Here is a 14,890-nt window from a genome sequence, read left to right on the forward strand (position 1 = left end):
GGGACAGGCCGCGGGGCAGGAGATGGGAGCGGGCATGTCCCTCCGCTCCCCGCTTCCCCCTGTCACCGCGGGACAGGCCGCGGGGCAGGAGATGGGAGCGGGCATGTCCCTCCTGTCCCCGCTTCCCCCTGTCACCGCGGGACAGGCCGCGGGGCAGGAGATGGGAGCGGGGATGTCCCTCCTGTCCCCGCTTCCCCCTGTCACCGCGGGACAGGCCGCGGGGCAGGAGATGGGAGCGGGGATGTCCCTCCTGTCCCCGCTTCCCCCTGTCACCGCGGGACAGGCCGCGGGGCAGGAGATGGGAGCGGGCATGTCCCTCCGCTCCCCGCTTCCCCCTGTCACCTCGGGACAGGCCGCGGGGCAGGAGATGGGAGCGGGGATGTCCCTCCTGTCCCCGCTTCCCCCTGTCACCGCGGGACAGGCCGCGGGGCAGGAGATGGGAGCGGGGATGTCTCTCCTGTCCCCGCTTCACCCTGTCACCGCGGGACAGCCCGCGGGGCAGGAGATGGGAGTGGGGATGTCCCTCAGGTCGCCGCTTACCTCAGATCCCGCTGCCTGCATGGAGGTTGTAGCGGGGGGTTTCTTCTCCCCACCGCTGTCCCTGGCGCTCCCGCTGCCTGCGCGGGAGGAGGGGGGGGGAGCGGGTGGTGGTGCTGGTCGCGGCCTTTCCTCTGCTCCGACCCCACCCCCCGTCTGTGTAGAGTGAGAGAGTGTGTGTGTGTATGTATATATGGGAGAGAAAGTGTGTGTGTGTATATGGGTGTGTGTATGTGGGTGTGAGTGTGTGTAAGTGTGTGTAAGTGTGTGTGAGTGTGTGTGAGTGTCTGTGAGTGTGTGTAAGTGTGTCTAAGTGTGTGTAAGTGTCTGTGAGTGTGTGTAAGTGTCTGAGTGTGTGTAAGTGTGTGTGAGTGTCTGTGAGTGTCTAAGTGTGTCTAAGTGTCTGAGTAAGTGTGTGTAAGTGTCTGTGAGTGTGTGTAAGTGTCTGAGTGTGTGTGTAAGTGTGTGTGAGTGTGTGTGAGTGTCTGAGTGTGTGTGTAAGTGTGTGTGAGTGTCTGTGAGTGTCTAAGTGTGTCTAAGTGTCTGAGTAAGTGTGTGTAAGTGTCTGTGAGTGTGTGTAAGTGTCTGAGTGTGTGTCTAAGTGTGTCTAAGTGTGTGTAAGTGTCTGTGAGTGTGTGTAAGTGTCTGAGTGTGTGTGTAAGTGTGTGTAAGAGCCGGAGCGGGAGGTGGGAGGTTTGACAGGGAGGGGGGGCGTGGCTTGAGCGGAGGGACCCGCTACTCTCCCCCCCCCTCCCTCCACGGACTGCAGGAGGGAGCTGCTACTCTCCCCCCCCCTCCCCGAACTGCAGGAGGGAGCTGCTACTCTCCCCCCCCCTCCCCGGACTGCAGGAGGGAGCTGCTACTCTCCCCCCCCTCCCTGGACTGCAGGAGGGAGCTGCTACTCTCCCCCCACTCCCTCCACTGGCTGCAGGAGGGACCCGCTACTCTCCCCCCCCCCCCCCTCCCTCCACGGACTCGGGCTGGAGCACTCATACATACACACACACATACATACACACACACACACACACACACACAGGCACTCACGCACTCATACACACACACACGCGCGCGCGCGCACACACATGCAGGCACTCGCGCACTCACACACACACACACAGACAGGCACTCACACACACAGACCGCTAACCCCCCCCCCCGCCGCAGTACAGGGCCCGCCGTAGCCGCAGCGCAGGGCCCCGCCACCCCCCCAACCCCCACAGCACAATGACTTCCCACCCCCTTAACTTTGTGAAACAAAAGTCACAAGACGTTGTACAGGCAAAATACATCTGTTAAAGTGCAGTTGTCTGTTTATTTCTATATAATAATTGTGTGCAGTGTGCAGTGTGTGTGCAGTGTGTGTGCAGTGTGAGCAATGAGGAGTGTGTGTGCAGTGTACAGTGTGTGTGCAGTGTGTCAGTGTGTGCAGTGTGAGCAATGAGCAGTGTGTGTGCAGTGTGCAGTGTGTGTGCAGTGTGTCAGTGTGTCAGTGTGTGCAGTGTGAGCAATGAGCAGTGTGTGTGCAGTGTGTGTGCAGTGTCAGTGTGTGCAGTGTGTGTGCAGTGCGTCAGTGTGTGCAGTGTGAGCAATGAGCAGTGTGCAGTGTGTGTGCAGTGTGAGCAATGAGCAGTGTGTGTGCAGTGTGCAGTGTGTGTGCAGTGTGTCAGTGTGTGCAGTGTGAGCAATGAGCAGTGTGTGTGCAGTGTGCAGTGTGTGTGCAGTGTGTCAGTGTGTGCAGTGTGAGCAGTGTGTGTGCAGTGTGCAGTGTGCAGTGTGCAGTGTGTGTGCAGTGTGTCAGTGTGAGCAATGAGCAGTGTGTGTGTGCAGTGTGTAGTGTGTGTGCAGTGTGCAGTGTGTGTGCAGTGTGTCAGTGTGAGCAATGAGCAGTGTGTGTGCAGTGTGCAGTGTGTGTGCAGTGTGGCAGTGTGGCAGTGTGAGCAATGAGCAGTGTGTGTGTAGTGAGTGTGTGCAGTGTGTGTAGTGTGCAAAAAAAAAAAAATGTAAAAAAAATTTTTTTTTTTAAACGGGAGCCACGGGAAAACCGCGTTATAACCGAATCGCGGTATAACGAGGCGCGTTATAACGGGGTTTAGCTGTATCTATCTATATATATTTATTTTTTTATTATTATTCTTCTACAATACTCTCATGGCCGTTCTTATCGCAATCTTCTGCAGATCCTTAAAGAAAAATAGTTGACAGGCATTGTTGCACAGACAAACATTCCCTACTGAAGAAAAATACAGTGCAAGGCCGCACTTATAGTCCATCTGACAGCGATGTTGACGTCACGCTGCGGTCACTGAAAAAATCAAATTGAATGGACTTCCAGTGATCGCGACCAAGCCATTGCGCCGCTCCTACTATAAAGAGCACACAACGTCGTTGTCGCCGGGACTAGAAGCGCGGCTTAAGGCAGGGGTAGCCAACTGCAAACCCCAAGAGCTACCAACAGGTCAGGTGTTAAGAATATCCCTGCTTCAGCACAGGTGGCTCAATCAGTGGCTCAGTCGAAGACTGTGCTGAAGCAGAGATATCCCGAAAACCTGACCTGTTGGGGGGTGGGGGTGTTGAGGACTGGAGTGGAGAACCCTGGTGTAAGGTATAATAGGAGGAATGTCAAACGCAAACATTATACGAGGTGTAGATGTAATTTCGTCTCTTACCTCACGGCCTCCGCGACACTGTTGGACGTGTGCCCGGACAGCGCGTCATGCAGGTTTCGGATGAAGTAGTCTCTGTACTCTTCTGCCAGGGCCATAAATGTTCCCCCCATTACTATGAACTCAACCTTGTCCACACTGTGACCCAGCTGCTTCAGCTGTAAAAAAAAAAAAAAATATACCCCATAACTATAACACTCAGCTGGATGGGTTCCCACATTATGCAGACAATGCCATTATTATAACATGAATACAATTTTTATTTTTCTGATGCTGGTATAAAATGTTGACTATTTTCCCCCACAGGAGGTGAGACACTAATCATACTTTTGTTACTGATGAATTCCCTTTTGTTCCCCCAATTCTTAGAGAATTAAGCTTTTATTTATTTGTACACTAGGCCAGGCTACTAGCACCCCACATACAGGCTGCGCTAGCACTTTTTTGTGTCTATGGAGTAAAAATATTCCTCTAACAGGAAAATGAACACATATATGGATCTCTCCACAGAAGATAGATTTGTGAAAAATTATGATTTGTTAACACACTAAAATAACAAAAATAGTAACAACAAAAAACGTTGAAAAGAAACCCTTTATTTCCACTAAAAGCAAGAATTCCATTGTTTAAAGAATAATTCAGTTAGTGTAAAGAAGATAATTACTGTACATGTTTAGTTTTAGAAAATGTTTATTGTATTCTACAGGAAGTAAAACAGAGTTTTTAAACCAGCAGTCTTATATTGAGCACGTTTTCTTTTATTGTTTTTTTTTAACAAAAACAGTTCAGTAGCCTTTGATAATACTTACTACCTGTTTTTATTATTATTATTTTCATTTTTTTAACGCAATGCCATTTTAAATGATTAATACTGTATCCTTTGATTCCTATAGCAGGATTTACAGTAGCCCACCTCCCCAGCAGTGCAAGATCTTTGCAACACTTTCCTGTTTGTGATTATTTGTCGCCAATATTCCCAGCAGTTTGAGCTGCAAACTACAGTATAACAATAGATAATATTGCTTTAGTAATATAAGGATACATTGTAGCTGCTGAGTTACACTGACTGAACGATTGATTGAAACTGAAAGGCGGCCATTTAGTGAATCCTGGGGCGCAGGATCTTTGCCAAAATTGATCACGGAAGAGCCAATTGATTGGCAGCTTAGGTAATTAGGTTTGAATAAAAAAAGGTAATAAAAGGCTGCATATATCAAAACAAAAACTATTTTATTGTCAAAGTTTTTGTGTGGATGCCTCTGTAAGATCTCTTGACCTTGCCAACACAGTGTTTATATAAAATCTGGTGCTTTATTCAACAGATAAGCATTTGAAAAATTAAGAGTCTGGGAGGTTAAAATGAAGCTTATTGTAGTCAAAAGGTTACCACGGCAACTTCAGAAGCTAGAGATTAAGGCCTCGGCCACAGTAACGGTGACCCGCGGGCGCACGACAGACCTCGAAACAGGTGCACGCGGCTGTCGCCCGAGCGTGGTCTCCATTGGCATGCGCGACACGTGTGCATGGAACATGGACAGGAAAGCAGGCTGGAAAATTGAGGTTCGGCCCTCCTTGGTTCCAGCGGCTCCCGTGACGCAGCTGTCGCGTCAAAAATAAAATACATTGTGTTGCCTCGAAATCCTGCCGCGCAGGTCACATCGCGCGCAGTACGGCCGGACCGGTTCAATTAGTTTGTTGGTGTCGCGTGGTCGCGTCTACTATGGCCACGGCCTAAGAAACAAGTAGCGCAGGACAGGCAAGATACTGTACTAACATTATACGTGTTAAACTCATATAGGCCTCTGGGGGGGGGGGGGGGGGATTACGGCTTTAAAAACCAAATCTATCTATGCTCTGTTGCTGCAGGGAGGTGGTGGTCAGTAGACACCCCATTCATAGTTACACACGTTAGTTTATTAGAAAGCTGGTTAAATGGTTTTGTTCAACAATGGCCTCATTAAAGTTACTTTGCCATCAGCAGCTTTCATAATGCTCACGATCCCTGCTCACTTCAAGACGTACAATGTATCCCAAGGCCCAAACCACTGCTTGCTGCCAATGCTAACACTACTGCCAAGAGCGCGCTCGCTCGCATAGACGCAAAAACATGAACATGTACTTCCATTTCCTCCAGGTAAACCACTGTATGGTAGTGTAGGAGTTCAGAGGAGGGGGGGGGGGGGGAACGCTTGCTGGAGCAACCTAATAAACCTCCCGGAAACGTGTTAGCCAGCCAGTTACCAGGGAACGCAAATGGTTCATCACGGATAAACCTATAGCGGAGGAATGATAGAGGGCACACGGGAGTAAGAAGCGACTCAATTGTAATATAATCATTACAAGGAGGTAGCCGACATATCGCAGCTCTCTGGGATCTTCCGGGCACAAATGTCAATCTTTTTGTAATCAAACAAGCTTACATTTAAACCTTGCTTGATCCGAGTGCATCCTGTAACGTTTCCCCAGCAGTGGGATTCAGAAATGTTAGCAACTGGTTCTCTCTGTCTTTACACCTTTTTATTATTTCACTCATTCCCACACAGATCCCATCTCATACCCACACAGACACCCCCCTCAAACTGACACAGACCCCCCTAACACCACCCCAATTCCTAGGAATTGCATGCTCACAACGAAGCTGTGTGTATGGCTCTGTATATAGCACTCTGTGTACTCCGCGCTTTACAAAAGAGAAACAAAGATCAAAACAGGAAAGGAAATCCCTGCCCTGGAGAGCTTACACTCTTCCCTGCCCTGGAGAGCTTACACTCTTCCCTGCCCTGGAGAGCTTACACTCTAATGCCTGGGACATAGTAAATGGAAGCTCGCTGAGGCGCTCCTGCTCTGCCTCGCCTGCTGAAAATGGTGCTTTTTTCTGTCCTTGCAGGCGAGGCAGTGAGCGCGCTCTGGGGGCGGGGCAGAGGCGTGTCAGGAGGTGGAGTGGGAGGCGGGGCTAGTCCCCCGCTCCCATTGGATGGGAGCGGTCACGTGACGCTCCTCCGCTTCCCCGAGCGGCAAATTTCAAACTTCCCTGTCTGTTCCAATTTTCTCAGCCTCCGCACGCATGCAGAGGGGGAAACTATAGCCGCGCTGATGACAGATGCAGGGGGTTTGTGCATCGGCTCAGCGAGCTTGAATTTACTATGTCCCAGGCCTAAGACCGCGTCCAGGCTGAGAGCTTGCTCGCGAGCGCACGATCAAAACAATTCAAGTAAATTGTTGGGTCCATGCTGCGCACGTGAGAAACGCGTTGGAGGTTCCTCTTTTTATTTATGGTTACACGCCTCAATACATTGTTGTTATTTTTCTACTTTGCCTCCAGTTCTCGCTCTTCCCTGCAGTGCTCCCAGTTTTTGCTTTATAACAGGAGATCAAAGTAGATACTGTATGTAGGAAGCAGCAGATGAGTGGAGAGCCCTAAAAAGGCAAGGAGCAGAACTTTCTAGATAATCCGAAACGTGATGGAAAGCACAGAGGTGAGCAGGGATTGTTTAGGGAGAAAGTGAAATTATTCTAGCAGCAGAATTTTTTTACATATTGCAGAAGGGAAAATTGCGAGGCATGGAGGCTAGAATATTACAGTAATCCAGGCGAGAGAGGATAAGGGCATGCATTAGAGTTTTAGCAGTAGATTACCAGAGGACAGGGTGGATCTTGGCAATGTAATGGTGTCAATTGTTACAACTATGCAATGTGCTTTGGAAACAGGATTAAATGGTAGCACCATTTGCTGCGATAGTAAAAGGGGATATTAGGCCAGGTTTAGGGGGAACTATGAGGAGCTCCGTTTTAGACGTTAAATTTAAGCCGGAGGAGCACCAACCACGATGATGTAACCAAATTAGGGATGGATAGATATATCTGAGTATCATCTGCATAGAGATGATCCATAATGTAAAAACGAGTTGATGAGGTCACCAACATAAAAAGAGTAACAAAGAGGGCCAAGAACAGAGCCCTGAGGTACACGAACGGACAGATCAACAGGAGACAAAAACATGTTAGCAACAGAGTGAAAGAATAGGAGCAAACATTCCTATGCAATGCTCACAGGGAACAGCCATGCAGTACATACAATGAATTGCTTCCAAATCATACAGCACAATGTAGTTATATCCTTGCCACTAGTAACCCTTAGAGCCACTCTTTGTGGACTCCCACTAACCTCTGTATAAGGTATATTTTGTATGGGTGTCACAGGCCATGGGTAAAGTGCAAAATAGGAAAAAGGAAACTCACACTCTCTTGAGATCCAGGTGCTGTAGGGCGTGCTCCTACCGGGTTGGTAAACACTACAGAAGTTTCTTGGATGGCGGTGCAGCTGCCTTTGAAAAATCGTGGGACCAAAATTGCAAATATACTGGGTACAAAACGTTTATTAGCACATAAAAAACAGCAACAGACAAACTCTGACGCGTTTCAGCCACCAAGGGCCTTTGTCAAAGAGTCAATTTTGGTCCCACGATTTTTCAAAGGCAGCTGCACCGCCATCCAAGAAACTTCTGTAATGTTAGCAACAGAGACAGAAAATGTGCGATGGGAGAGGTAAGATGAAGGCAAGAGGAGAAACAGGATAGAGCTCGGTTACCGCTACCAAGAGTGTGTAGAATATGACGGAGAAGACGGCGATCAACAGTGTCGAAGGCAGCATAGAGATAGAGAAGGATAAGTGGGGAAAACGTATGATTTTGCTTCATGTAGATCAATGGCTACTTTAGTGAGCACGGTCTCTGTTGAGCGAGCTGTATGAAAGCCAGATTGTAAAGGGTCCAGGAGGGCATGGGAATAAAGTTGACCATATGGAAGACCACAAGACGTTCTAGCAGTTTGGAGGCAAAAGGCAGGAGGGATACAGAGGAGTAGTTAGTAAGGCACGTAGGGTGTTTGAGAATAGGTGTGACCACTGCATGTTTAAAAGGATGAGGGGAAAATACCAGAGGACAGGGAGGAGTTGAAGATATGGGTGATACTGGGGACTATGACAGGAGCAAAGTATGGTGCACTATGACGGGCGTTCTGATAAGGTATGAGGGAATGGGATCGAGAAGGCATGTGGTAGAGGGAGAAGAGAAAATCAGCTTAGAAACTTCCAACTCAGAGCAGGTTTGGCTAGAAGCAGAGAGAAGGGGTAAAGGACAGAATAAATCCCATTACGGATAGCATTCAACCTTGCTTTAAAATGGTCAGCAAAGCTTGAGAAGTGAAGGACGGACGGGAAGTGAGAGAAGGTCGGAGGAGAAAAGACACGTGGATTGGATTTGTCAGTGAGTGTTTATCAATGAGGATCTGTGAAGTCAAGGGCAGGTTTTTTATCCTTGGTCTTAAAAAATCACAGCTTTTCTCAGTGATAGAAGTTTCAAACTTAGTTTCAAAAGAACTTATACACAATAATAAATGAGTTCAGATGAAGGTCCCAAAAGGTGGACAAAAACTCTGATACAGGTTTACCATTATGCAACGCCAACATTAAACTGAACTGCAGAATTCGTTCAAAATCAAACAGACGCACATACATATCTGCATTACAGACCCGCTACGCACACGTTTGTATTTCCGTTAGGTATGGTTACCCCATGAGCAAGACATTTCCACCGTACAGCGTGGAATTCAAGGCAGCCCGTCTTACATATCCTTTAGAAGTAGCTCAACTTTCTATGCTTTAAAATGCACGCACAAACATGGTCTGAATGTCGAAGTGACTGACTCCTATAGTAACCGGCTTCAAGTCGATATATATGCAGAATGGTCTAAAACGGTAGAACAAGCAGAAGGAGAATTCCAGTCACCTTAGCCTGGGTTCATGGTGTCTCAATGTAACCGTTTACCAGTCTCATTCAGACTCTCTGTAGAAGTACTTGAAGTAATTTTTCATACAATAAAGGGAGCCTAAAATAGCTTCAGCGGAGGAGGGTAGTGAAACTAGCTGCATTATGCGAGTCCTCGGTGGCCATTAGCGAGGACACAAACTCATCACCGGTAGGCCGAGGTCAGCGATGATTTAAAGGCAAGAAATAATTGAAGAGCTAGAATCAAAAGTTTAGCAAGAGTAGGGAATAAAAATCCCATTTCAAAGACTTTCAAACTTTCTTAAAATTAAAAGTGCACTTCCTCTCTGCACACTTATTTTTTCTGTTACAGATTACTTTGACATAAGGCATCTGTTTTCACCTCGTTTATTTTCTTAGTGCTCAATAATCATTGACCGGTGTGTTTTATTCCTACAAAAGTAACATGGCACGGTGGTGGCATCAATGGACCATACAGAGAATCAGCGGAGAAGCTGGAACAGGATAAGACTTTCTCAGATAATACCTTTAATAACCTTATTTCATGTAGCGCTTTTCTCCCACTGGGACTCAAAGCGCTTCACGATTACAATACCGTGTGCAGTATGCAGAGACGCACAGACACCGTCCCTGCCCCGCAGAGCTTACACTCTAGGCTTGGTGCGTGAGGCACAGGGAGATAAAGTGACATGCCTAAGGTCACAAGGAGCCGACAGCAGGAATAGAACCAGGTTCTCCTGCCTCATACTCCGTGTCATTGTTTTCAGAGTCACTGTCTTTACTTACTGAGCTGCTCTTTCATCCCATAAGTATTAAGGTTACCATGTGAGGAAAAAAAATCCTCTACTGCAGGCTTGTAAAGAAACATTTAAAAAAAAAATGAAAAACAGCACTAGGAAATAAGTTAAAAGGTTAGTAATCTTCATTAGTGTGCGTCACAATGTGCTCATGTTTTTTTGGGGGGGGCAAACTGCACGTTTAAGTTATACAGCTAGTGTGCGAGTATTTTCACCACTTACCCACTCCATGCAAGCCCTTGGCCTTGCACCTGTGAACACTTGGATTTGGGAGCATATAGTTTACCAAAACCATTTTATTTTGCCCATAAAAAGAAATTGTTCCCCCATAATTATGAACTCCCCGTAGCATGTGAAATATTTTGGTCCTTCTATTGCAAAAGGATGCAGGCTGCTGTACCTGTTCAACTCGATGCCTGGTCTGCAAGAAGGGGTCATACCGGGCACGGATAGCTCTCATCGATGTTGGCTGCAGACACAGAAGAACACGTAGTGAAAGGCAGCAGTGATACAAGAGAGGAACACTTGTCTGGGCTGTCTCTCTGAGTCCTTACAGATACTTCAGCTTTTAATAGTAATTAAGCCATTTATGTAGTTCCAGCTGCAAAGCACTATAGCATCTCAATCTTTAGGACAGTTCCACTTTATTCTTGTATAGTTATACTAATTAACCTAACACTGATTATAATTAAATTCAGGCACAATGAATTCTTGTCAAAAGGTCATAATCTCTAGAGATGAAGCCACTTTCCAAAGGAATTGTCAAAAGGTACTTTAGTAAGTAATTTAAAATATATATTCACAAACTATTTTTAATTTAGAAAGACTTTATGGGTTCCAGCAAAGGTGATAACGTTACTCTGCAAGACATAAGAATATAACATATTTGCTGAATTGAATCAGTTTGTGAAATATTTTACCATTATACTTTTTAGTTAAGTAAACTTTTAAAAATAAAAAGGTGATACATTTTCATCCAAGTCTAGTGCTGTCTATTCTCCTCTTTAATAAATAAATAAAATAAAAAACACATACTGTACCTCATATCCCGTATAGGACTGTGTTGAATATTCAAAATCCGAATCAGGACCACCAGGACAGTACCTATAGAAAGCATATTTTAAGTATAATTTTTGCTCGTCGAAGAACAGACAGACAATGAGCCAATGGCATTCTACAGAAGCATTTCATGGGGATACAATATACGGTGACCATACCTTACCAATAATGTGACTGCATTCACTGGGTGTATATACACTTCTAACCCCCCTTCCCCAATACTCTCCTCCTTTGTGAAATTACTAAAGAATTTATAAAGTACCAGAAAAACACAGATTCTTGCCAGATTAAGGGACTTTTGTGGTCCTGAATAATAGCAATAATCAGTGTTCGACAAACTATACATTTGCACGCCCCGGGCGAGTGGATTTAACAGGGAGGGGCTTGTAGGGTATTTGGGGTAAGAAGTAGCCATGTACAGTTAAAGTGTCGGCGTTAGGCAGATACTACCTTAGTCCTTGCACAGGGCCATGGGCTTCAAGAGGCCCAGCAGTCAAGCACACAGTAGCACAGATACCGTCTCTGCCCGCCTTGCTCCTGGTCCATTGCCACCTATACAAAGCTTCTGGAAATTGTAGTCCAGCAACTGATGTAATGCTACAACTAGGAAAGGCTGCAGGACCACAAGTCCCAGAATCCCTGCAGTACAGGACCCTAGAAGGAGGTGGTCACATGGAAGACAGCACCCAGTGTAAAGGCTCACAGGGCTGCTCCCTGGTGGCGGTAAGACCTGCACCACCACTGCCCCGTCGCACGGCCCCCTCCCACACCCGCTGCCCTGCCCCTTCCTGCACCCCACTGTCCCACTCAACCTGTCTCCCCACTGCCCCCTCTCCCTCATCCCCCTCTGCATCTCTCTCTCCTGAACCAACTGCCTGAGTCTCTGCCCACTGCCCCGTTGTCGTTCTCCCTCCTGCATCCACGGTCAGTCTCTGCCCACTGTCCACCTCTCTCTCCTGAACCCACTGCCCCACCTGTTCCTTTGTCACTCTCCCTCCTACAACCCCTGCCCTCTCTCTCTCTCTCTACTCACTGCATCACACATTTTGGTGAAGAAAAAAAATATTTAATTCCAATTTAATTACTAGTGAATATATACAGTGATGTGCCATGTTGTTGGCACCTGAGCTTTCAAATGATCACTTTGGCGTAGTTTTTGTAGATTCTACATGTAAAGTCTAAAGTTAGAAAATGCACATAGAATACAGTATGAAGACTTACAGTTAAAAACAGATCCACCCCAGGTGCATAAGTATTCAGCCCCTTTACTACCGCAGTCTCAAATCAGGTAACAGATCCACCCCAGGTGCATAAGTATTCAGCCCCTTTACTACCGCAGTCTCAAATCAGGTAAGCAGGAAACTGGTTCGGGGGTGTCACTCTGAAGCCAATAATGACCTCGAGAGATCAGCAAAATTCTGTGTCCGAGATGGGAGTCCGTGTTCACACATCAACAATAACCCAGTCTCTACACGAAGCTGGCCTGTTCGGACGGGTGGCAAGAAAGTAGCCATTACTCAAAAAGACCCATCTTAAATCACATACAGTGTTTGCAAAAAAAAAAAAGCATCTACATGATACTGCAGACATGTGAAAAAAGGTTTTGTGGTCAGACGAAACAAAAAATCTTACATTTTGGCCTAAATTACAAGCGTTAAGCCTGGTGCAAGCCCAACACTGCACATCACCGAAACACCACAATCCCACCTGTCAAGCACGGTGTGACAACATCATATTACGGGGACGCTTCTCTTCAGCAGGGACTGGGAAGCTCGTCAGAATAGAGGGGAGAATGGATGGGGCAAAGTACAGACGAATCCTTGACGTTTAAGTTCTTTCAAATCTAAGGCTGTCTCACATTTTAATCTGGTCTGTGACTGTTTCATTCGCCTATAATATATATTTTTTTAACTGTGCATGCAATGTCTTGTATATAATGTATACCCTGTTAATTTATGTAACTGTATTTGTAACCATGTATTATTTGTCTTAACTCTGTGCCCCGGACATACTTGAAAACGAGAGGTAACTCTCAATGTATTACTTCCTGGTAAAATATTTTATAAATAAATAAATAAATAAATAAATAGAGGAAAACCTGTTTGAGTTCAGACTGTGGAACTGGGGAGGAATTTCACATTTCAGCAGGACAATGACCCGAAGCACAAAGCCAAAGCCACACTGGCTGCAGTCCATTGACAAACCCCAACAAACTTATCAGAACTGGATCAATGTTCCAGTGAAGAATGGGCAAAAATGTCGCCATCCTACTGTGCAAAGCTAGTAGAGACCGACCCAACTAATTCCTGCAAAAGGGGCTTCTACCAAGTACTGACTTAAGGGGCTGAATACTTATACAACCAGTAAATGTAATTTTGTACATTTTCTTTGCTGACATTCCTCTAAAAGTGTTCAGTTTAACCCCTAAACTACAAAGCTATAGATTTAAAAAAAAAAAAAAAAAAAGAAAGTTTGTTTGGAAAACTGTGTAGATATTATTTGTAATTCAACAAAATGTGACATTATTGGTAGCGGGTGAATATTACTAATACACGCATGTCTCACAGGGACCCACATTTGCTAAAGCTGGGCCTGCGGATCCACTAGTGCTTGCTGGGTCTCTAAATAAATTAAACGCTGCTTAGCACTGCGATTTGACAGCAAAACATTAAATTCCTCCACAATCATCTTTATTTTTAGTTCACACTCACCCTTAAATGCAAAAAGTTTGTGCCCTTAGCAAATCTGCATATGGAAGTCAATTCAGACAAACAGACTTGAGAACCTTAATTTCTAACTCCAAATCACCATGTCTGCTCAAGAGAAAAAGCTCATTCGCTCTTCTACATTAGTGGAGCCGTACAAAATCCAATGTAAAGTAAAATGATCAGGATAGCCGCTCTCTCCTGCATGGAATAATCAAGAATACAATGCGAATCTGGATGTCTGTACTAGCTTTGTGGTTCCATTCCCTACAGCTGCACACGCTGTGCCAAGAAGTTTCTATCTGAAGGAAACAGGACAGCTACTCCCATAGCCAACATCCTACGCATATGCCGCCTTGCAGTGCAATTTCAAGGCATCTCAAACGTTGTGTGGGGCATATGAACGGGATTTTTTTTATTTTGCATACTGAAGCATGTGCAACTCCATGACCCATTTTAGACAAGTTTTACAGAAAGGCACACAAACTAAACTAGTTACAGATGAAGTCCGACTTGGGTTTCCCACAGCTGGGCAAGAGAAATCGCAGCAAACCCTGTTTCTCTCCTCCCCCCCTCCCGGCATATCTGTAGATATGTAGTGCCTGGAGATATAAAAGCTGCCCTAGCTAGAAAAACCACACCTCCAAGTGACTTACATTTTCCATCATCAAACAGCCCTACACGAAAGGACAGGGGAGGCTAATGCCCGTTTTTATTATGATAAGAATATTTTTTTCAAAGCGGGATTGAATTCAGGTACAAGGATTCTCTTCCCAGAAGAGCTTACAATGTAATATTGGGGGTAGCGGAAAAGGATACCGGTCATAGGGGCCGGATAAAGCCCCCATTACATGCACTCTAGACTCTGTTAGCTGAAAGGCTGAATGACAGTGATGGATGTATCCCAGTAGATAGATATCCTTTCCTATGTCTGGACAATTCCATATATAGAATAAAAATGCCGGAAGAGTCATCTGCTGACCCCTAGTGGTTGTGTAGTAATGTGAACATGAACTCAAATCTATCTGTAATATTTCAATCACGAAACAAATTGCAGAGGTCAGCCGATAGTGTCGATTAAAAGAATGAATAATTGAGCGCACGTATAGTTGCAGTGGCTACTACTCCGCAGGGTGTACCAAATGTATGGGCTTCTCTCTTACTGGCATAATGTATAGCACAGCGGTTACTATCCGCTCTGTAGGCGGGTAAATAAGAGCCAGTCAACAAAAGGTTACCACTATCTGCAGAAATCAATCGTCTAATTGGTGGGCATGTGATTATCCTATAATTCTAAAGAAGAAAAAATGTGCTTGTATAATACATACAGCAACCACATA

At 45.8% G+C, this 14,890-nt stretch overlaps 1 protein-coding gene across 2 annotated transcripts in view; it reads right to left on the reverse strand.

Annotated features, from left to right (window-relative positions):
* The window catches only part of ELP3 (elongator acetyltransferase complex subunit 3), a 188,122-nt gene that overhangs the window by 153,944 nt on the left and 19,288 nt on the right, over positions 1–14,890 (reverse strand). For both annotated transcript variants that reach the window (XM_075598659.1, XM_075598657.1), the window contains exons 5-7: positions 10,827–10,890; positions 10,187–10,255; positions 3,207–3,361 (exon numbers count right to left, since the gene is read on the reverse strand). In XM_075598659.1, the coding sequence (XP_075454774.1) occupies positions 3,207–3,361; positions 10,187–10,255; positions 10,827–10,890 (288 nt within the window). The remainder of the gene's footprint in view (positions 1–3,206; positions 3,362–10,186; positions 10,256–10,826; positions 10,891–14,890) is intronic.

Source organism: Ascaphus truei, chromosome 4 (assembly GCF_040206685.1).
Source record: "Ascaphus truei isolate aAscTru1 chromosome 4, aAscTru1.hap1, whole genome shotgun sequence".
NCBI classification, from domain to species: Eukaryota; Metazoa; Chordata; class Amphibia; order Anura; family Ascaphidae; genus Ascaphus; species Ascaphus truei.